General features: G+C 41.0%; 2 protein-coding genes across 2 annotated transcripts; one reads left to right on the forward strand and one right to left on the reverse strand.

The window, feature by feature from the left end:
* Window positions 1-933: 933 nt before the first annotated feature.
* LOC133480061 (uncharacterized) lies at window positions 934-8,792 on the reverse strand. Its single transcript, XM_061777711.1, has 10 exons — window positions 8,720-8,792; window positions 4,902-5,031; window positions 4,243-4,284; window positions 4,095-4,163; window positions 3,986-4,015; window positions 3,730-3,893; window positions 3,577-3,659; window positions 3,317-3,491; window positions 2,275-2,366; window positions 934-2,204 (listed from the first exon to the last, which is right to left on the reverse strand). The coding sequence occupies exons 3-10, from the start codon at window positions 4,278-4,280 to the stop codon at window positions 1,626-1,628; spliced, it is 1,230 nt and encodes a 409-aa protein (XP_061633695.1). The 5' UTR covers window positions 4,281-4,284; window positions 4,902-5,031; window positions 8,720-8,792; the 3' UTR covers window positions 934-1,625.
* Window positions 8,728-23,008, forward strand: pde11al (phosphodiesterase 11a, like). Its single transcript, XM_061777710.1, is given in 21 exon segments — window positions 8,728-9,703; window positions 11,560-11,718; window positions 12,319-12,408; window positions 12,600-12,740; window positions 12,879-12,943; window positions 13,105-13,231; window positions 13,417-13,492; window positions 14,463-14,530; window positions 14,631-14,723; window positions 15,392-15,442; window positions 15,618-15,764; window positions 16,465-16,572; window positions 16,895-17,004; window positions 17,086-17,176; window positions 18,162-18,262; window positions 18,417-18,494; window positions 18,573-18,636; window positions 19,026-19,074; window positions 19,077-19,099; window positions 20,022-20,105; window positions 20,187-23,008. Coding segments are annotated over 21 exon segments (2,853 nt in total). The 5' UTR covers window positions 8,728-8,785; the 3' UTR covers window positions 20,397-23,008.
* The last annotated feature ends 1,595 nt before the right edge of the window (window positions 23,009-24,603 follow it).

Raw genomic sequence — 24,603 nt, forward strand, 5'->3', positions numbered from 1 at the left:
GCAGGCTGTGCTTTCTCAGAAGCCGCAGGAAGTACATCCTCTGCTGGGCCTTTTTGAGGACGGAGTTGATGTTGGTCGCTCACTTCAGGTCCTGGGAGATTGTAATTCCCAGGAACTTGAAGGTCTCGACGGTTGACACAAGGCAGCTGGACAACGTGAGGGGCAGCTGTGGCGAAGGTAAATCCACTGGCAGATGGCAGGTGAGACGCTGAGCTGGAGAAGCTTGGATGAAAGGAGTTCAGGGATGATGGTGTTGAACGCTGAGCTGAAGTCCACGAACAGGATCCTCGCGTAGCTCCCTGCACTGTCGAGGTGTTCTAGGATGAAGTGCAGTCCCATGTTGACTGCATCATCCGCAGATCTGTTCGCTTGGTAGGCAATCTGTGACACTCTTGTGGTGGTCCAGCACGAGACGTTCAAAGGACTTCATGACCACAGATGTCAAAGCGACAGGCCTGTAGTCATTCAGACCCGAGATTGCAGGTTTCTTGGGGACTGGAGTGATGGTGGAGCGTTTGAAACAGGATGGAACTTCGCATATTTCCAGAGATCTGTTGAAGATCTGAGTGAAGACTGGAGCGAGCTGGTCCGCGCAGACTTTGAGGCAGGATGGGGAACACGTGGTCCGGGCCTGCCGCTTTGTTAATCTTTTGTTGTTTGAAGATGCGTCTCACATCCTGTTCATGGATGGTTAACGCAGAGGTCAGAGGTGCGATTGTGGTCGCGGGTGCGGCCGGGTGGGCGTGTGGTGTGAAAGTGTCCTTTTCAAATCTGCAGCAGAAGGTATTCAAGTCGTTGGCTAGTGTGCTATTGTTCTCAGCTTGTAATTAGTCAGCGATTGGAATGCATGCCGGACTGATTTAGAGTCGTTTGCGCTAAACTTATTTTCCAACTTTGCTGTATAGATCCTCTTTGCAATTAAGAGGGGGAAAATACTTCAATAGTGTCAATCAAAACATAACATTCATTAGGACTACATTAAATCCTTAAATGTGCACGTGTACAATCTCTAATGTATCATTAGTCTGTCCGAGTGGCTGGGAATGTATTTATTCTTACAAAATTTGCATTTGTCAGGGAAAGGTTTTGCTGATTTTGTGCACAGACAAATAGACAGAGGAGACAAAACAACCTAACATTTATTGCAGGTTATCATCAGAGTCTCTGTGCTGTGTTTCAATCAAAATAAATGTGCATAAAAGTCCTTTGAAACCGCACACATGAGAAGAAATGAACCAATGTGATCCCGTTTATCATCAAGTTCCCGTCAGAGGAGGAGCGGGAGAAGGTTTGAGCCCTAAAGAGAAGAGTTGCAACTGTTGGTCCGTGGTTTTCTTTGGTCGGATATCAAAAATGAAAAGAAAAAAGGAAAATGAAAAGAATGTTACATGAATCCAAACTGAGGGTCAAAGCCTCAAGGACGTTGTGTTGCAAAGCACCTTTTCACAGAACGCTTTTGAGCTCTTTTTCATTTCCTCGTCTGAATGTTTGCCTTTTACTTTAATATTCGAGGTGTGATTTTTCTACATTCAAAGTATTTAAAGTAAAAATTTCACTTGGTACATTTAGCACAATTTGACTACAATTTACCATAACAGGCGGCGAAAAGTGGGGGAACGAGATTATCAGTGGATGATGTTACAGTTGAGGCCGTAGAAGTTGTGTTTCTTGCCTACGAACACATTGTCCCTCAGGTTGAGAGAAGCGTACTTGATGGAGCTGTTGAAGGCCTGATGGGCCTTTGACCTCGAATAAGAGCTTTGAAGGCCCAGAAGGCCGCCGGGCTCACCTTCCCGAATTCCAGCGGCTCGTCCCACGGGCGCGATGCCAGGCAGCACACGAAGCCGCGGCAGGTTGCGTTTGGCGTCTTGGATGTTTGTCGCCGCGGGAGGCTTTGTGGGGCTTTCATCGAAATGCACTTTTGCCTCCTCCTTGCTCTCCACTTGAGTTGTGCGTGAAGACTCGGTGGCTTCTGCTCCACCCGAAACAGCGTTTGAGGGATTAGGAACAATTTGGTGCCGATCCGTTGCGTCGTTGCATTCACACATCATCGTGTGAGAGCCACGTTGGCTTCGATGGGCGCCTTGGTTTGCCGTTGGGTTTAAAAACGTGTCAGCGTAAGTGCTCTTCATATTTCTCCCCTGTCTTCTTCTTGCTTCTTGTCTCAGTTTAGAGGGAACAAGCACATAAATAGACCTTTCTCTCTGGAAGAAACGCTTCTCATTAGGGACCAGTGGAATGCTGTTGTGGGGATTTCATTGTGACTTTTCTCACCTCTGCTCCCAGTGGTGCAGAATGTGAAGTCCTCCCAGCGGGCTCACTCGTTTTTGCCCTGAAGTCATCAGTTTTACAAGCTGGCTGCAACCCTTAATAGAGCAAGATCAACAACGATGTGGCTCAGTGAAGCATCAGAAGTGGACTTATCATGAGGCAAATACAGGCAATTGTCCGGGACCCTGAGATTTCAAGGGGCCTCCAAACATCTCAGAAAAAGTGATTAATAAAGCTTTCTTAAATTTAAAGCCAATATTATTGTTTTTGTCTTGAGTCACATGCTTAGAAAACATTCACATGCTCAACCTATCATGATTGTTTCAAGCGCTGCCCTTTCTCGTCATGAACGATCTCATCTCAGTATATATACCGGTGTGATTGAGAAGTAACTCCCCATTTTTAAGTACTTGTAATTTATTTCGGAACTATAATTCTTACAAGAAATGAACATGAGAAGAAAGTGTATTGCGTGGAGTTTTATTTCAAATTCCATATGGTTCGCCAGCATTAGCTGGTTTAGTTTCTCAAGCCGCCTGGGAACCGCATTAACTGATTTCACAAGGAGCTCTCGTGGGATGGACGACATAACTTCTCGTCTTCGTTGGTTTGGTAGAATACACTTGCTCCTTTAATCATGGAACATACCCAAAAAAATATTACAACATATGAATAAGTTACTGTTCAATCACCCTGTACATACATAAATAGATACAGTTTACTATTTTTATTTTTATGGTATAATTCTGCTGATTGTATCTGTCCTATTATTTACTGTGCCAAAAGAACTGATGTGGAAATGATTATTAAAACCACAATACCGGTGGCTTTGGACTTTTCCACAGTAAATGTCAAATATGAAGAGTCCAAAAGCTGTCTATTTGAGGGTACCAACCATTATGCACTTGTATCTGAACGTGTACTCCATTTAGACATCATTCAACTTGATTCGGGACACTATAGGTCCATAGAAGACATTACAACAGCATAGAGTTGCATTCAGTTTCGATTTTGGCTTCTTGCAAGGACCAATAAAAGTATTTACCTTTGTAGTGCATCTGATAAGAGGTGATCCAGTGCATCTTATCCATATTCCTCAAAATGTTACTCGTCCGTTCGGAAGCCGTCAAATCCCCGTCATGAAGTTTGGGGTTGGGCAACACGGCCCTTGAGGGCGCGGCGTACAAAGCATGCCTTACTCCCCTCGTGGGTTTTGGACGCTGAGAACAAAAATGAGCGGAAAAGGTCGAATGTGTAGATCTGGTCACGTTCATTTGGTACAAATATATTTCAAAGTTCATATACTTCCAAGAAGCCAAGCTCCCCTGTCCACTTGGCTGGCTTCGCCCTCGTGGGTGTCTCCATAACCTCATGCCTGTATGGACCACCTGAATGGGGAAACCACAGTAAATTACTGATGCTCAATGATGACACCGTTAGCAAGTACTTTCTTTGTACCTTTCGTTTTGCTGAGCACAGTAACCTTTGGTGTAGTCGGGACGATGGGGCTAATGAAAGGGAACGCCGCTGTCCTGACTCCCGTTGGAGGATCTCCTGACGACCGAAAGGATGGGAACATGGCAAAGCGGGAGATGTGGGATGCATAGGGATGTTCTCTTTCCCTGTTTGGAAATCATCTAAGTCAACGTGTGCTCAAGTTGGGCTCAGTTGCAAGCACATTCTGACAAGGAATTGTTTTAAGAGCCATACTCACACTATATTTACATCAGTGGGGTTTGGAATGCTAAGACAGACAGATAATTACTCTATGTCATTGTGTTGTTTATTGTATAGCTAATATTGATACAAACAGGATTACTCACAGCCGATCATTAAGGGGTGCATCACTTTCCTTTGTGACATCACTGATGTCACATTTACTTTTGGTTTGCCTGTGAAAAGAGAAGAGGAAACTGATGGTTTGTTTTCATTCGTTTGTTAGCTTTGGGACGCGCGTGTTCGTATGCTCACTTAGGTACGATGCTGTCGTTTCCTGAGGGGGATGCCATCTGCCTGCCAAAACAATTCCATGGGCAAAGTATAGAATGTATAGAATGAAAAAAAAAATGTTACTTCAATTAACTTATGAGATCTTCACTCATTTACTTTGGTTTAGTATGTAATTCAATTGTGTTTTTTTCCCCACAAAAAAAAAAAAAATAATGAATGCTTACTAATATTCCCAATTGGATAATTTTTCAGTCTATTTTTTGTTTCAATTGTGTTTTTAGTTTTATAAGCCAAATGTGACAGAATTTCACTGTTTGTGGTACCTGCATGGTGCACTAGCTTTTTATGACAAAATAACAAATTACATTGGAATTTAATACAGCATATCCCTGTTTATTTCCATATATTTCCTTTAATTCTAATGAAACAAAATGCCATTTTTAATATAACAATGCATGAATATGCATCTAATCTAGCATTGTATGAGTTCAATATGAGTAAACATTGAACATGCGGTTTGAGCATGAAAATATTTTCATTTTGGCTATACATCGACATGCCGTGTTTAAGAAGCACATGTCAGCCATGCGTCATTACATGACACAACGGGACACATTTTCTCTCCAGAATTTTAAGACTAAAAGAAATGACAGTATTGCACAAATGTTACTCCATTTTACCTTGTTACAGTTGTGCGCAGCCAGTCCACCTTGTCCAGTTGAAGGATAGTGTTGCTTAACAGTGCTGCAGCAGCAGCAGGCGGTAAGGATACAAGGGCATGGAGTCACTGAGTCCAGATGAATTAAAATACTGTGAAAATAATGATATTACAGTGTCACGGATTGATTAAATCACATTATGAGCTGAATTAAAGCTCAAGCCAGCAGTGTTGGACACCTGCTGAAACCAGACACCGGCCTCGGAGGAGTTTGGTTTTGGTTACAAGGAGTCATCTTTCACTGTCTCTGCTGCAATGCAACATAATCGAAACAAGGTACATGCCAAGGCTCCACTTCAACATTACTCCGAGGAAATCATTAGAATTTGGAAAAACAATCAGAATTTTGATCTGATTTGACATGCTCCACACCTTAGGCCATGAATTCTAAATTACTGCAGTAAGGTGATAATATGAACTAGTGAAGTGCAAGACATGAAGCATCCATCCATAGCGCGTGTCCTCATGAGAATCGCAAGTGAGTTAACATTTCCGCAGTAAGCTGTGCAAAGTTTAGCTAAGCGTTATCTGGAACAGTCCTAGAACTTTTCTGAGACACCTTGTATTCCACTCATTTTCTATACCGATTGTCCTATTTAACGTCATGGTCCCAGCTGACTTGGGGCGAGGGGCAGGGTAACCTCTGGACTCATCGCCAGCCAATTGTAAGTCGCCTATATGCTCAACCACCACTGCCAATCAACAGCAACCATGCGGTGAAACAATGGGTCACATTAGCATTCCATTACATCTTGTTCAAAGATGTAAGCATACAGTGCACTGTGCGTTGGACATTTTACAATGTACAAATTGCTGCTACCTCGCCAATGACTCGAAGCTGGCTAGCAGCAATGTGCAACAAGACTGCTGCATTGTGCTTTTTAAGTGGGATTCCCACGAGAAGAGTTTGAGAGTCTCAGTAAAATATAAATGTCTAGCAGGCCGGTAACCAATTATATAGATTTGGTCCAATGGAAAAGTTCCAATTCCTGCCACTGTGCAATGAATGAATTATTCTAGTGGCTTTCTTATTTTGAGGAATAGGATAAAGAGAGGATAAAGCTTAAATGTGGTTACACAAAGAAACAGGGATTCAACATCTTGAAATCCTAAAGTTACCGTTGAAGACATTTTTTCACCTGACACGAATGACGATTAAAACATATACTAGCTGTACTTGCCTGCACAGGACAATATAGCTTTGCGGACTTTAAAGACATCCATCCATCCTTTGTAGGGTCGCCGGATTTTTAATCGAAACTCCAATGCACCCTAGCGACAAAAGTAGAAAGCTAACCTTGCACCACAGCGCTGCCATCAAGAGACAATGTTATATCCAACATTTATATTCTTTTGCTACATTTTTCTTGTGTCACAGATGTCGCTTCATCTTCTTTATAATCCAGGCAGTCTTTGATTTATGTCACTGCCTCTTTGTTTTGGGCTCCCCTGTGTGTACAAGTATCTCATTTTGTCTGTTCCCTTACTTCATGTTACTTTGTTGGACTTCCTTGGTCATGCCCATCTGGAGCTATTTATTTTTTCCTACCATTTAAATTTTTTTGCTCAGACACATTTGAAGTGGAAAAATCAAACTGCATAAGTTAATGTGAAACGCCTCAGCGTTCACGATGTGCTTTGCTATTTCGTCAGCTGTATTTTATAGGAGGACAGCTAATAGTAGTAGTAATAATGATGATAATAATAATAATAATAATAATAATAATAATAACAACAGATGCGATTGACTGAGGGAGGAATTGGCAATTGTTTTGGTGGACAGGTAGAGCTGGGTGTCTTCCGCGTAACAGTGCAATTTGAATTTACAGAAAATATTGCCAAGAGGTAGGATGTAGGTGATAAAGAGGAGGGGACCTAAGACAGAGCCCTGGGGGACACCAGAAGAACCGGGGGATGGATGGGATTTGAATGATTTCATTTGAACAAACTGGGTGGGGCCGGACAGGTAAGAATCGAACCACTGGAGGGGTGAGCGCGCAACGCCAATGTGGTGGAGTCTGTTCAGGAGGGCTGTCTGGGAGTTGTTGTCTTTTCTCATCTTGGTGGTCAATATATTTCTTTTCCATCCATCCATCCATCCATCCATCCATTTTCTAAGCCGCTTCTCCTCACTAGGGTCGCGGGCGTGCTGGAGTCTATCCCAGCTATCATTGGGCAGGAGGCGCAGTACACCCTGAACTGGTTGCCAGCCAATCGCAGGGCACATACAAACAAACAACCATTCACACTCACATTCACACCTATGGGCAATTTAGAATCATCAATTAACCTACCGTGCATGTTTTTTTGGGATGTCGTCCACCGTGCTGCCTATATTTCTTTTCCTTAAATAAAATTATTTTCCAAGAGAATGTGCATGAATTATAACAGTCTGGTTTACAAGCCAGATGAATGTGTTCAGTTGATGTCAGGCATACGCAGTACTTAATGTTATCAAACAGTCATGTTCAACAGTGCAACCCAAGATCAAAAGATGAGTACAGTGCATCTAACAGGAAATGTGGAGAGCAGCCTGCAGTGTGTTTCATGTGTAACAATGCTAATGTTTAATGTGGTACACCAGGGATTGATTGCAACATATTTACATCACTTACCATTCAATTGTGCAGCAGTGGGTAGGCAACATGATTATACCATTACTTTTTTCCTATTAAGGGCCAATTAACCTTTTATCAAGTCCTCAAAGGGCCATGAAAAAAAATATATACAAATGTGTATTATTATATCATATTAAGCATTTCGCGGTTTTGGTGGAGTCACTGACAGTGTAGCGGTTCACTTGCCTAAACCCACGCTGCCTAACGTTCAGGCAGTGTGGGTTCTGTTTCCACACATTTATGGTGATAATGTGAGTGAATGGTTGTTTGTCTCTATATGTGACCTATGATAAATGGTATAGAACAGTTCTGAAACTTTTGACACCCAGTATCACCCCCAAAAAAAAAGACGACTTAGTTCTCCAAGTGCCACCATCAGGTCCAAAATTAAAAAAAACAGTATGTACTAGGCCTACGTGTGCATCAAAAGCAACAAACAATAAAATATAGATCATATTTAAATATAATCAATATATAACATATATATATATATATATATATATATATATATATATATATATATATATATATATATATATATACATATATGAATAAAGGGTTTATTAATAAAATGTATGCCTTAATGCATATGTTTTAGGAATGTACATTAAGCACTGTTTGAACATTAACACTGCACCCAAATACAGGTACATTACTTATAATGATTCAATTTAAATATATTGCATGTAAAAGTTAATTAAAAAAAATTTTCCAAATAAATGTTTAACAATTCTTTAAAAAATGCAAATATTCTGAACTTAAATGTTAAATACAACTGAACTGTACTTGGGCAGTGATTCATTCATGTACCACAAGAGGGAGCCCACGTACCACGAGTGGTATCCATGCCACACCGAAGATCACTGTTATAGAAGATTGATGGAGGGATTCATCCTTCCATCCATCCATCCATCCATCCATCCACCTAATGACATCAAACGTTCCTACCCCCGGCCCTGTAGATGCCGGTAATGAAGGCGTGATTGACAACTGCTAATTAACGGACATTAACTGGTTCATCAACTTCATCTTATCATGAAATGTGTTCTTTCATGACTCATAATAATATTTCCCAACTAAATTGAATGAGTTAAGTATTGCTTTTCGGTGCTTTTTTGCCGACACACATGTACCTGCCTGGTTTCTTTTTCTGTAGGCCTACCTGTGGCTCCCATCAACGCGCACCCCACCTGTCTCCGCTCCCCTCCCATCATGTGGCGTTTGGAAGATGGCGTTCACATGGGTAATGAATGGATGCACGTTGGGAGGACAGCACAGCCTCGGCTTCACTCATGTTCCAGCATTGCAAGCGCGTCTTTCGCTCCTCGCAGCATCTCCCACCGTGATGACTTCTGACTACTCTGACGTGGAGGCGTTTTTGGACGGCCACCCGGAACTCTTCGAGGAGTACCTGGTCCGCAAGGCCAAGTGCGAGCACATTAGCAGGTGGCTGCGGGAGCACCGGGCTCCGAAAGTCACCTGCGCGGCCGACGAGAGACGCGGCGGCGGCGGCGGCGGCGGCGGCGCCCCGGCCAAGCAGCCCTCTCCCTGGCCGGCCCATCCGGACGCTCTGCGGCGCCGGTCGTCTCACGTGGAACTTCGACGCAACTTCGCCCGCTCCAAAGCCACCGTGGCGCACCGGACCTACGACGAGCACGCCAGCTTCGGCCAGCACGACCCCCAGTCCAGCGTGAGGCGACGCGCGCTCCTGCGTAAAGCCAGCTCGCTGCCTCCCACCACGGCGCACATCCTCAGCGCGCTGCTGGAGTCCAGAGTCAGCGTGCCCCAGTACGCGTCCACCGCCACCGACCACAAGTACCGCCTCAGGGAGACCAACGAGAGGGAGTTCTTCTTGGAACTGGTCAAGGACATCTCCAACGACCTGGATCTGAACAACCTGAGCTACAAGATCCTGATCAACGCCTGCATCCTGGTGGACGCCGACAGGTGCTCCCTCTTCCTCGTGGAGGGACCCCCGCACAAGAGGACGCTGGTGTCCAAAGTCTTGGACGTTCACTCGGGCACCACGGTCAGGCCGTCCTCCTGCACCGTCAACCCCAGCGAGGTGCAGGTGCCCTGGGGGAAGGGCATCATTGGATACGTGGCCGAGCACGGAGAGACCGTCAACATCCCTCACGCGTACGAGGTAAATGTGCGCTACGTATTTCAATTGATCAAATAAAAAAATCACTGCATTAACGACCACTACACGATGACCACTTGCGTAATCCAATGAGATCAGCGCACTTCCATAAAATAGCTCTTATTTGCCACTATAGGAAAATTCACTATAAAATATGCAGTTTATCCTTAAGAAGGAGGACCTACAGTAAAGCATAGTACAATGTACATACTGTATAGTCATCATTAAAGCTGTCAAAATTCATCCAGTATCGAAAACTCATCGATCATTAAATTGTGATTCGTAACCGATTCGTCGTTTAGAGCCATTGTTTCACTTAAAATTGTCCAACTCTTTGGAATTTCAGTAAATTTTTTCATATTTTTGTATTCCTTCATGAAAGCACACTGATTATCTTTTGTGTTTGATCAAAATAAGACATTCGCAGACATCCGCTTTTTCTTGGGGAAACAATGATCAACGTTTTTGCCTATTTCCTGACGTGTTACGGACCAAACCAAGTGACTGAATCACAATCGAGTTTATGGAAAAAATAATAATAATCAGTCTATTCTATTTGGAAAGTAATCGTTATTTTCAGCCGTAGTGAATAAGTGAATACGCTCAAGTTGAAGTTGAGGCAGCCCCAGAAGTGTACATCAAACTATTATCCCTTTGCATAAATCACTACCCAAGAAGTAGCTCTCGGTTTCAAAATGTTGGTGAGTACAACAAAACTCCCTCTCGTGTGATATTGCTTAGTCGTTATTTGTTTAATCAGTAAAAAAATACCAAATAAATGCATGGGGTTCCTCACCCTTGCCTTAAAGCGACGACAGTATAAATTGTATCTTAGATATAGAATCGTACTCACTCGAGCAAGTAGCTCAGCCATGACTAATTTGGCAAACATACCTTGTAACCGCTTGCACAAGCCAATGAGATCTACAGTACATCAACATTATTGATAACCATTTTTTGAACATCCATCCATCCCTCCATCTTCAGAGCCGCTTATCCTCACTAGGGTGCTGGAGCCAATCCCACCTATCACCGGGCAGGAGGCGGGCTACACCCTGAACCGGTTGCCAGCCAATCGCAGGGCACATACAAACAAACAACCATTCGCACTCACATTCACACCTACGGGCAATTTAGAGTCCTCAATTAACCTACCATGCATGTTTTTGGGATGTGGGAGGAAACCCACGCAGGCACGGGGAGAACATGCAAACTCCACACAGGTGGGGTCGGGGATTGAGATAGATGATGTACTTTCATTGCACTCCATAAAACAGATTTGAACACATTTGTGAGGGAAATAAACCTTTTGTTTGCAGATGCTAGGTCCCACTTGCATCATTTATTATTTAAGGGCTTCAAGACAAGTGTTGCATTTATTTATTTATAATGTAATATATATGTTGTATTTATTTATTCAGTACAGATGAAACATTTTGTTTGGTCCAATTGAGTTTGCTATATGCATTTGCATTTTTCATCGTTGCCGCATTGTTTGTTTTAATCTGCTGAAAAAGCAAAAAGATGTTTCATTGTAATAACTTCGAGGTGATGCCGTGGTGAGGACTGTGGCGTCTATCGAGTCAGCGCTCGCTGCGTCATTTACTTATAATTTCCACGTTGAGTGTCATTATTGCGACATAACTAAAATCATTACCCACATTTATGTCACGCTTAATGGCTCACAGTGGTGTGTAATATCACTGTCTGTCCTCCACAATGTCCTATGACTGTGGTGATCTTCACAAGTGCTCTCGAGGCTGCTAAACTAAAGTAAATCTATTTTCTTTTTTTTTTTTTTTATGCAATAGTGGGCCTTTATGAGTGCTTCCATGATATGTGCTTTGTGTGCCTCGCAGGACCACCGCTTCAGCGACGAGCTTGACAAGTTAACGGGCTACAAGACTCAGTCCATTCTCTGCATGGCTATCTGCAACAGTGACGGCGAGGTCATCGGCGTGGTGCAAGCCATCAACAAGAATCCAACAGGAACGCCTTTCACTGAGGACGATGAAAAGGTGAGATGAACTCTCTGGACTTCTCTCTTATTCACTACATTGCCAGCAACCAGTAGGCCATTCAGATGGAAATACTGAGAGAAGGCGATAGACGAAATATGGAACATTAAACATCTAGCAGGGAAGCAGTTTGAGTGTAAACATTCACTGACTCTCCAAGCAAGACGTGCTTGCTTCTTCTGACCGCATTGATGCTCTTCTTGCTGCTCTTCACCTACTCTCTCTGCACATTGATGAAGACATGATAAATACAGCTTATTACAGGAGTGGGGAATCCAAGTAAACAGTTGGGAAAATCTTGCAAATAATTTACACTCAATTAAAGTGCAACTCCAGTTCACCCTCAAGTAGTGATTATGAGGCTGTCCACAAGGTGGCAGAATGTAGTTATCGCATCGGCTTTGGTGCTCATTTGAGTTTATCTGACCTGTTTAAACCCCCTTGATGTTAAATACTTGTATTAACATTAAACAAACCTTTTGGATTGAGTAGTTCACATAACTGGTTCACACTCACAACACACGAGCTTTTTGTGAGTTTTCTGACATTTGAAGATGACAAATGCTTTTTTTTTTTTTTTTTTTATACATTTACAATTAGGTGCTGCAAATGTATCTACCCTTCTGTGGAATATCCATTTCCAATGCCAAGTTGTTTTCGGAGTCTCGCAAGGAGTATGAAAGGAGCAGGGTGAGCGATGGTATAAACAGCATTCACACAATGAATAAATGTAATACATTTGTTTATTTAAGCTTTATTTACCCAGGTGAGATAGGTATAACATTGTGTGGCGAATATATTCCATCAGCTGTTCGAGTGCAGATGGCATCATACTGTACATATATTAAGAGTTCTAGATAGAGTACATTCTGCTGCCTCAGGCTTTACTGGAGGTGGTCAACGATCTGTTTGAGGAGCAGACCGATTTGGAGAAGATCGTGAGGAAGATCATGCAACGGGCGCTGACCCTCCTGCAGTGCGAACGCTGCTCTGTACTTCTTCTCGAGGACATCGAGTCACCAGTGAGGCTTTTCAATTAAAGCTGCTTATCAGCTTTTACCTTGATAATCAAGAGGTCTTTGCGTCTCTTGAGGAGCAAATGAAAACCTTGTGCAGCATCTTTGTTGTTAAATACTGCTCACCGCGATGTCTCCTGTAAGGTTGTGAAGTTCTCCAAGACGTTTGAGCTGATGTCGCCGTTGAGCAACATGCATCATGACATCAGGTGACATTAATCACAGATGAAAAAGGCAGAAAAAAAAACAAAAAACAAACAAACAGGCAATATGGGTAATTACACTAAACACCAAAAAGTAAAAACACCATGTAAACTGTTGTGTTTTGAACGCCCACATGTTTTATTTGTGGCACTCTATCCATATGCAGTATTAGCATAGAGAAGCTGTCGTGCTCTGATTGGCTGATCAATAACAGCATCGCCGAGCTGGTGGCCTCCACGGGACTCCCCGTTAACATCAGCGACGTGTGCCAGGACCCGCGCTTTGACGCCGAGGTAATCTTAATGCTAACTTTTTTTTTAACACTGCTTACGTTGTTTAAGTATTCATTTAATTTGGGAATTTTATCACTTCAGCATTGACTAATCTGAGTACTAGGACTGTTCTTCTTTTTTATGAAGATTTTACTTTCGCTCAAAAGGATTTGAGTAATTGTGACATCATCACAATGTGTTTCCAGGCGGACCAAGCCTCAGGATTTCATATCCGATCAGTGTTGTGTGTGCCGATCTGGAATAGAACTCATCAGATTATCGGTGGGTTTCCCAGATTAGTTCAATTTAAAAAAAATGTCATGATGAAAAGGGACAATGCTGCTTTAGAGGCAGTGATGCTGTTTTACTATCTTTCCATTATGCATTCTATATTTACTATATTCCAAACTGGTGTTTCAATTGCAAAATTACTGTGTATAAATAACCATAACTCATAATCCTTATTAAGGATGAACATTGGACTAAATTCACTTTATCAACCACAGGGGGAAATGAGCAGGTATTCAGTCTTGTATCGACTGACAATCCATCTTCTACTCCTCATCTAGTACAGGGTCACCAGTTAATCAACTAATCTTTTTTTTTTCTTATTGAAGAATACGTTTCCCAGACGTCATTGAGCCAAAGTACATAATTTACATTAGGCAAATCTCACAGCACACTACCAAACAAAAATGTCACCAAAATTATATATACAGTGGACCCGCACTATTTGCAGGGGGTGGGGACCGCAAACAGCAAAAATACGTGAACAATTGACTTAAAAAATTCTTCAATAAACGCGATATGCCGCCAATAAGCCTTTTTGGGCTTGCTCCCTCCCAAAAAATAAAGGAAAAAAAACAAAGAAAACAAATAGAAAAATATGAAAAAAATAGAAAACATTGGAAAACAAATTGAAAAAAAAGAAATCCTCGAATAGGTGAATCCACAGGTGCGAAACGGCGCGTGCGTATGCAAGGGTCCACTATATTGAATAATAAGGATCTCAACTTGTTTTACACACAAATTTACTTTGTGTAAAATCTGGGCTTGTTAAATTGAACACAAAACGGAATCAAAGGACACACCTGATGAGCTCTCATGACGCGCTAATGTGGCACAACATAATACTTCAAATTATCCATAGATGTGATAAGTATAAATGGTTTTCTATATGTGCTCTGTTGATCAACATTGTGCTTGCTAAACAATTAAAAGTTTTATTTCACGTGAATTTTCTGCTCCGCAGGGGTTGCACAAATTTTGAATCGTCTCGACAGGAAGACATTCAACGATGCCGATCAGAGACTGTTTGAGGTTTTTAAATATTTGGAGCGCACTATGTTTTTCGAGAGATTTTGCGCACTAAAGGCATGCCAAACCTTTTTCTCCCTTCTGCTATTTGGCTTGTGTGCAGGCATTTGTGATTTTCTGTGGACTTGGCATCAACAACACTATGATGTACAATCAAGTGAAGAAGACGTGGGCCAAGCAGTCTGTGGCGTTGGACGTGAGTATAGCTAACACACTAACTGTAAGCTAACAGGGTATATTCTATTGAATAATAATTGTTGGGTTTGAACATGTTTCTATTGTCCTACCTTTCATTTTTTCAGGACTTCTTATCTTACGCTAAAGTGAAAAAAAAATGACTGTCAAAAAAAAAATTCCATTATAGTAAATACATTGCAATAATATCTTATTCTGATATATACATTATAATAATCTCCAGTTTATGACCAACATTATGCCAGAAAAATAATAGACAGAAAGAAGGTCTCATCATGCTATGGAGGAGCACACTGAATGTTAATTTTTTGTCAGCATTTAAAGGAGACAATTTACTGTACAGGTGTCTTAATAAGAGTTCTCCAATATTGTTCCATCAAAATATAGGGTAAATAGTAAAAAAGGGTAAAGAATTACTTACATACATAATATCTACTTGTCACAAACTGGTTGAAATTGCTCAGTTTGGGTGGGCGGTTCTGTGTCATGCAAATACTGAGTGGAGCTTTTGTTACCATGAGGATTGTTGGACAGATTGTTTTTTTTTTGTTTGTTTGTTTTTTTGTTTTTTTTAAGCGATAGCCTCATGTCCGATACTGAATTCAAAATCAATTCAGGATGAACATGACAATTACAATTGTATTAATCTACATACATTTTTTTCCCCAGATGTTATCGTACCACGCTACGTGCTCAAAGGTAGAAGTGGACAGACTCAAGGTAATCCCAGCCGGCGCAAATAGAAACATCAGATTCTGGTATATTTCAAAGCAATAAAACTCAGCTCAGTCGTATTTGGCTTACTTGGTCTTACTTTGGCTAGCACGTGACTGACAGCTCTGTCGCAACCACCCGCACCCGCTCTCTCTCTCTCTCTCTCTCTCTCTCTCTTAAGGCAGCAAAGATCCCCCTGAGCTGCGAGCTTGGCATTGACGAGTTCCATTTCAACGACTTCTCTTTGGACAACGACGCGATGATCACCGCTTCTCTCCGGATGTTCCTGGAACTCGGTGTGGTTCAAACCTTTAAAATAGACTATGAGGTGAGTTCCAGTTAAAGTCACAGTAAAAAGACACCCCCCCCCCCCCCCCCCCCTACATTTAGGAAGTTTACATTGCACGTAGACTACTGTGGTAAATACAAGTACACCGGAACCTTTTAAGTGGAGTTTGTACCATCGCGAGTACATCATACATCAAGTTGAGCATGCTCTTTTGAAATCCAATTCTTACATATTTGTGCTTCAAATGTACAGGTGCATCTCAATAAAATTAGAATTATCATGTTTTAGTTGTTCCTTCTAAAAAGTGAAACATACAGTATATTATATAGATTTAGTTAATAAAAATTCCAAATAATGAAACGCATTAAAAAAATATATATATTTCAGAAGACCAAGTCTGACCTGATTTCAATATTTCAATTATTTTTTAAATAATGTTTCTTATTCTACTTTATTGAGATGGTAAAGTTGGGGTTGTCGTTGGTTGTAAACTATAATCCTCAAAATGATCCATAAAAAGTATTCAATATTTCACGATGTGTGTGGTTAATCTATATGAGTTTCACTTTATTTAGAATTTATTTACAATTTAACTACTGAAATACTCTACATGTTCCATGGTATTGTAATTTACAGAGATGAACTGAATCCAGAGAAATTGTTGGTAGCTTTGTTATGCTACAAAAAAACATACCCAAAAAAATGGTGTTAAGTGTCCAACTATTTATACTTGACTTAGGTTTTGTGTCGCTGGCTTCTCACTGTGAGGAAGAACTACCGAACTGTGGCCTACCATAACTGGAGGCACGCCTTCAACGTGTCCCAGTGCATGTTTGTTATGATCACAGTAAGTTCCACACAGCTGTAAATCCACCCTGATTTATTTGTGTTGTCTTGAACAATTAGCATGTGAAGCCGTGTGCCCCGTTCACAGCTGAGTCATAAATGTGCTCAAGTTAAACATATATTTTAAGTTTTAGTGCACCCTTCTAGCATCTAGTTCACCCTAACCTTGCTCCCTTGCCCCCATCTCATGTTTTACTGCCATGGGCGTCCACTTACCCCCTTGACGCCAAGTCTCCTTTCCACAGTTTAAACAAGGCACACTACACGATAAATACCACTTTTTCCATATTTGTCAGGATAACAAATGATATATTTGTTCACAGTCAGCCAGCTTTCAGGGCATTTTATCTGAGGCAGAAATTCTGGCGCTGATGGTTGGCTGCCTGTGCCACGATCTGGACCATCGAGGCACCAATAATGCATTTCAAGCCAAGTGAGGCCCGAGCTCAGTACAGTGATGCTGTTTCGAGATTTATTCTGCTTTTGATGCGATGACCGATGACGGTGTATGCAGGACAGGTTCTGCTTTGGCGTTGCTCTATGGGACGTCAGCAACCCTAGAACATCATCACTTCAATCATGCAGTCATGATCCTGCAAAGTGAGGTGAGCTCCACATCTCCAGTTTGTTTATGTTAACTTATGTTGTGTTTGAATTGACAAGATTTAGATCAAGATAAAGGCCGTCTCATTGCTAGCTAGTGCCTCATTCTCCTAACACAATATGGTCGAACTAACACAAATGTATTACAAAACTCGATACATGCTCACAGTTTTCCGTTGTAGTGCGCCAGTAGATGTGCGGTGGTCAATCGCTGGATGTGTGGCGAAGAGTCGCCAATTGCAATTTGTTTTCGCGATGGGCCACTTCAGTCGCATTCATCCACATCGCTCAATGTGCAGAGGGCTAAGTTTATAAGTAGTACAAGTACAATGGTTTGTCACTGGGGTGGTACCCTAAAAAGTACTGCTTATAGAATAAAGGGAAAGGTACCAAACTGCAGTACAAAAATTAATTGGGGTACATTAGTATAGTTTTCCCCATCTTTTATTAAGCCGGGGCGCACAATTTACGTTGGAGAAAATCTCACGACACACCACTGAACAAAAATGTCACATACTGTAAAATGAGGATTAGCATTTAATTGTTCTTCTGTCACTATATGTCACTGGCATAGATAGTTGAACAAAAATACATCTAATGGGATAAAAATGTACTTCCCTATTTCTGACTGTGATTATTAGTCAACAAGACAACATTGGAGATCAGTCTAAAATTGATTCTTTAGGTTTTTAGTGATTAGAAATAGTCGAGACAGTCTCCTGTGGCAGCGACCACCAAAAGATTTTTGAGACTTTTGTGTCCAGTTCACACGAGATTGATTTTAAGAGCAGTGTTATCTATTGGTTTGTTTTAACAGAGCGCAGAAAATGTCACTGTGTGTTGCTTATTAACATTGCTAATGGGGACTTCATTAGACAATGAGCGATGAATTTGCCAATATTTTTGCTGTAAGGGAACATTTCAGGCACTATTACTCGTCCTTGCCTGCAATACTGTACAAGGATTTATGTATTATTTATGTTTCAGGGTCACAATATCTTTGCAAACCTCTGCTCGAAAGAATATAGCAACATGATGCAACTACTGAAGCAGGCCATTCTCTCCACAGACCTTACTTTGCACTTTGAGTAAGTAGTCTTTTCATTGCATTTAGGACAAACGTAAGAAACGAAAACGAATCTATTCTTCTGTTACAAAACATGTTTATATGGAAAATTTTGCTGCATTGAATAGAGGCTTTTCTTCCCTTGTGTCCTTGACTCGCTATCGTTGCTGGGAAAGGCGCAGGAGCAAATTCTATGAGAGCGTACTTGCTGAAGAATTCAGTTGGACGGAAGAAAAACACAGAGAAGCCCTCAGGTATTTTGTACAAAATAAAAAATAGAGTCCAGAAATCAATAACTTACTCTCAGTGAGGTTTTTGATGGTATTTGGCAGATCCATGCTGATGACTGCCTGCGATTTGGGTGCGGTCACTCGGCCGTGGGAGATATCCAAACAGGTTTGTGCACTTACAAATCGGGACATATTTGTTTCCGAATGGGATAATTTTGCTTGTTTCCAATAATTTGCATACTTTGTCCTGCTGTGTGTTTGTGCACAATCAATTTAATAAATCGTCCCTGTTGTTCTGACCCATAAATACCTCGTTGTGTAATATTTGCATACCCTGAATAAGAATAAAATACAATATATTTCAATGTTTATGAGGGACATGAGAGCATTTGGGGCCTTATATGCAACAAACAAGTTTAGGGTGTAGTGAGAATGAGGTTTAAAAAAAATAAAAGCTACAGCTACTTTGGGCCCGACAATATTGCATGCTCCTCGCAGTTTGCATGACTCTGAGCCAATGGCAGTATCACATTTCAGTAAAATGTGCCCGTTCAGGTTGCTGAGCTGGTGACGAGTGAATTCTTCGAGCAAGGAGACAGAGAAAGGTCGAGTTGAAGCTCACCCCAGCAGTAAGAACACCCGCTACTTAGTATAATTTGACACGTATGATAAATCAGATATGAAGTCATCCACTATACCGCTCGTGCAAACGATGAACGGTAAAGCAAGGGAACACTGTACAGCGGTACCTTGACTTACGAGTGATCCGACTTCAGAGGTTTTTCAAGATCTGTCGCTCGGCCAACTTTTTTGTCTTGAGTTGTGAGCAAAAAACGGATTTACGAGCTCTAAATGGTGACAGCGTATAGTGAACACTTATTCAAGAATGAGGCCAAGTTCTTGCTTCAGGTTGTTTCTTGTCATTTCCAGTTGAAGTTTAAACGTAAAACAAACATAAAATCCAGTCCGCTAGCTTAATGCTAACACACAATGTAAAACACCATAGGCGAGCTAATGAAACGGGCAAAGATGTCAGACAACATAACAATACTCACATGCATATATTCGTTATCCACTGCGAAAAACAACTTATATTACTGCATTTCAATTTGGAAAGAGGACGATGGCAAGCATGGTCACGCAATGAATGAAACTCAAGGCACCACTGTACAGTGGACCCCCACTATTCCCGGGGGATTGGGCTGGACCAGGGAGAGCAAAAATCTGTAGATAATTAATTCCCATTATAATTGCATTGGAAAAAAAATTTAAACCCCAAACATTCTTAATTAAGCGGGGTTAAACCACCAATAAGTGATTTTGGAGTTGGTTACCCCCAAAAAAGAAAAAAATGAAAAGAAAATGAAAAATTTGGGGGGGGGGGGGGGGGGAGAAATTCCACAGATAAGTGAATCCGTGGGTGCTGAACCGTGAGTATGAAGGGATCCACTGTATACTGTATCGGTGTACACTGGTTCTTGGTAGCTAAAATACAGGTGCACTTAATGTTATAGAGGAGTATCATATCATATCATTTTGTTGTCTTTGTAGGCCATATTTGATCGAAATCGCAAAGATGAGTTACCTGCCTTACAGTTAGATTGGATAGACGGCATCTGTAAACCTCTATATAAGGTATTACTTAATTACCTCATCTCAATGCTCATGTATGTATCGCTTTTATGCAATTGTTTGTCATTTTCCTTTCATTCGCAGTCCCTGCTTAAGCTAAACAGGAAATTGCAGCCAATGGTGGAAGGGATAGACGCCAACCGAAAGAAGTGGCAGGAACTGTGCGTGTCTAATGAGCATGCACACGATGCCTCAGTGACCAGCCAGAGTCCTGAGGCTGTAGAAGACAGCCAAGAGTCCAATGTGAAGCCAGCGGAAAACACAAACTTGGGGTCAAACGGTCATCAAGTGTGAAATTTAGAGTCACACCACAGCTGGACCAAAGGAGTAAAACAACTACAAGGTTAGGTTCAACCTCCAAAATGATTGAAATACTTTTCCTTACCCTGTGATTATCAAACACATGCAGTACTTATTTTTAAAAATGTGAATGACTGATTTCCTCCAATAGCGGATGTTGACTGCAAAGAGCACGAGGCGTTTCTTTTAAAAAAGGCGACATGAATGCAACAAATATTACAGGACTCTTGATCATGTAAATACTGTGCCCAGCCCTGACTTAAGCGCTCCAAAGTAGTACTGCAATTAAACAAACCCATTAGGTAGGCTGGAGGCTCTGTCATTAGGTTGATGATGTTCATGATGACGTGAGCTTTACTGTAATCGGTTTATGCTATTCACGTTTGCACTTGCTGCACAGATGTCAGACCATGCTGTCTATTTGATATCTCTTATTCAGTTATTGTATTTGTTCCTTACAAATCACTTCTAATGGGTTGCTCTGTCTAAAGAAAGCGCAGACGTGTATTTGTTCAAGTAGATGACGCAACTGTAGCAGGTACAGCATCAGTTAGAACAGAGGTGGCTATTTAAGGAGGTACAGTACATGAAACGTTTGTTTTATCTGTTGAGCTTCACCTTGCATGAGTGTCACTGTCAAACTCAGGGCAAGGAAGCAGCTCTGTGATATAGTGAAATTTCCCAATTGACACACTTTTCTCATTTATCACCTTTGTGGGGAATTAAATGCTTAAACATAAGAGACACAATGTGAACAATGTTTTGTCATGGATGCTGCTGTTTTGTACCATCTTGAATGTAGATCATTTCCCTGAATGGGGATGGGAATTGATAAGAATTTAGCCAATATGTTTCCATTATCGATACTGCTTATCCATCTGATGCTCTAACAATTCTCTTATCGATTCACATTTGGTGAGGGAATTAAATCATGCAAATGATACCATTGATGTCATTACCCTTATATATAACATTACGTGACATGATGATAAAAATATACCGGATTATACAGTTCCTTCGGCTGTTTGCGTCAATGACAAGTGAGTACTTACTTGATGCACCAGAATAAGTCATTAGACTGTTTTGCGTGATGTTTATTTTTGAAAGTTAGGTACTCTCTGCTACCAGAAGTAGTACACTTTGTCTTATAGCATAAGAGCACAAGTACAGGAATATCTTAGAAAAACCCACCCACACACACTACGTGTGAAACCCCAATATGTATTTCCTTCTTTGTTGTGTTTAAATGAAAAGGACGTTTTGATTAGTATACTACAGTATTGTCACGTGTGACCTGACCGACTTCGATAAATGCACCTTTGACATATTGAAAAAAAAATGCGGCCCCTTAAGTTTTGTATTTTAATACCCCTGCGATAGAGGGTTATATCGGACTACGATATACATTATATCGTTATCGTGCCCGGTTCTTCCTCCTTAAATTAAAGCTTTGCAAGTGTTGCAGAAGTCACCTCGGTGTCATCTTCGCATGAAATATAGTCGAACTTGATAGTGCTTCTGCTTTGACGACATGTTGGAAAGGTTCAGAACCAAAATACACTTCTCGCGTGTCACGTCATCAAACATTTGCGACATAAGAGGAATCGATAAGCAGAATCATTGGGCAAGCAAGAAAACGATTCCTAGTAATCGAATTACTGGGAACTGGCTTTCGATTCCTATCCCTGTTACTGATTGTGATGTATTTGCTGCTTGACTGTTTTACCTCACTTTTTCTCTTTTTGCTGCATGGATACATTCGCAATACTCGCAGCTGAACTGAGCCTTAGGGCATGTTTCACATCAGTACTACTGATGTACTACTAAGACAAAGGAGCGCGGATATTTTATTGATATGGATCTCAAGGTGGTTTCTATTCGTTCCTGAAAATTGAGCCATGTCTGAATTGCAATATTTTGTAAGGGAAAAAAAAGTAAATATGATATGGTTGTTTTTATTTATCACGTCTGACTTTTGTCAGTATGACTGCACAGCATACTGATAACTGTAGGAAAGCGCTGAATCTGCATGTACTATACAGTATGTACTGTATCTTGTTTGATACTGGTCACTAATTTCAATGCCTTTGCCTGCCTGATGAGATTTGCTATTGCATGCTATTCCTCTCAAAAATACAAATATTGATGCTGCTTGACGAAAAAAAAATATACTTTTACACAATAATTAATGAGTTTTCATTCATTGGAGAGTATTGAATTTCTCGCCTGCTGTTTATAACTTGACCTGTGATAAAATCATTAGTGTATAAAAAAATTACATTCACATTTTTGTAAATAAAATGCCTGAGACATTGAAAGTGGCAATGGTGTATGTTTATGATACTATGAAGTTTTAATAACTACAGAATCTAATGTTTGTGGTATTCAAATTTGACAGCACAACTGACAAAGATGAACTATCTTGCAAGTTTTAGATATTTGACACGCATGATGTGGTATGACAGCAAATAAGTATTAAAAATGATTGGTATATTTTAAAATTTGTATACATTGTCCAAGTACTTTTGAGCTCCTGGAAATTGACACACTTTCATAAAGCAATATAAAATATTCTACATAATGCTATTACTTTAAATCCATGTGGCAAAGGCAAAATCATCAAAACTTTTCAAACTATTTCTGGACCTAACTGTAGAAAAAAATATACAGTATCTATATACTCAATTTCCACAATGCAACAACGTGGTGCTCTAAAGCAGCCTCACCAGCACGAAGCCCCTGTCCACATGCTGGATGTCAAGTCGGACTTATTTTCTTTCCCTCTCGCTCTTCCGCCTTCTCCATGACATACACGTACTCACGGCTGACAAGGGGGTGCTCTAAAACTCTACAGGGCCTTTAAAAATAATTTATCATTTGTCACTTTGACCTCGAGTTTTAAAAAAGAGTAACTTCAAATTGGATGGAAATTAAGTTACTTTTTTTTAAAATACATAATGTATGTATTATAAGAAAGAGACTGTAAATACACAACTCTCAAATCATACCAATTTAACTAAACATTACCTGCTAGAAATAAACAATCATTGATGACCTGGGAAGTGATGTCTTATCTATGATTCTACATGAAAACAGCCTTACAGGGGGCATATTACAATAAGAATATTCACTTACTCATTCAATCTCTTTCTTCATCTGCAGGCAATGTTTGATGTTATGACTTTAATAAGGCATGGAGGTGAGGCTAGAGTAGCAGCAGGCAGAGCACATTGAAGCACATGCATCTGCCTGGGCCCAACCAGCCAGAGCTGAGCCTTAATCTATAATTTAACACGGATTGACTGGAGAAAGACTTCCAACCTCATCTTCGATATTCAGACCCATAGACTTCTTCGCTGCTGCGTTTTTTTTTTTTCAGTTTTCCTCACTCGCTCAAACATGCAGAACACTTCTAGTCAGGCTAAGTCATCATCATTGCATCACATGACATGGTGAGAAAGAAGTGCTTCAAATACACCTGATGCTGGGCTACATAACCCCAAAATGACTTCCTGTGTAAGAGTGAATATTCAGCGGCGGTTGTGTATGTACAGTAAACCAAGCCGGGATGGAATCACCACTTACCGCCTATTAGGGCAAATGTCCCATATCCATTATTAAACAATGAGGCCATACAATAGAAAATGTGTGATGTGGACTTTAAATATTCATACATATTCTCAATGGTTAAGGCAGTAATAGCTTTGCTTGGCTCATTTAATGATTAAATTAATTAATAATGAGCCTCATTATCAATTTATCAATTCTATATGTACACTCACTCAAGACAACAATGCTCAGGTTCGATTGAGAATGTCAAAGGAGATAACAATAACATTGTTTATTAGTGCGGTTGTAGTACACGGACATGGGTGGGCAAAGTATGGCCTGGGGGCCATCTACAAACCGCTCAGTTCTGTAATCAAACCCACCAATTTAGAAAATATTTGTTACATTCATTGAGAAACTGAAGAGGACGACGTTGTCATATACTGCGCTGCAGTTCCATTATTGGAGCCGGGAGGGCGCTTTGCGTCCTCTCTCTCTCCCCCCTCCCCTCTCTGTTTTCAGCACCTCTCCAATCAACCTCATCACCACCAGTATATAAGCCTGCCTGTTCCAGGAAATCCTCACCAAAGTATTGCAGTTACTTCAGCGGTACCACAGCCCATTTACCTCACGTAAGTCACTCTAGTCATCG

Source organism: Phyllopteryx taeniolatus, chromosome 6 (assembly GCF_024500385.1).
Source record: "Phyllopteryx taeniolatus isolate TA_2022b chromosome 6, UOR_Ptae_1.2, whole genome shotgun sequence".
In the NCBI taxonomy this organism is placed as follows: domain Eukaryota; kingdom Metazoa; phylum Chordata; class Actinopteri; order Syngnathiformes; family Syngnathidae; genus Phyllopteryx; species Phyllopteryx taeniolatus.

Excerpts from the sequence above, each read along its gene's own strand:
- LOC133480061 (XM_061777711.1), bottom strand. The coding sequence starts at position 4,280 with ATGGCATCCCCCTCAGGAAACGACAGCATCGTACCTAA. Across the intron at positions 4,164-4,242 it reads AACGACAGCATCGTACCTAA|GCAAACCAAAAGTAAATGTG; the intron begins GTGAGCATACGA and ends CTCTTTTCACAG. Across the intron at positions 2,205-2,274 it reads CTGCACCACTGGGAGCAGAG|AGAGAAAGGTCTATTTATGT; the intron begins GTGAGAAAAGTC and ends CGTTTCTTCCAG.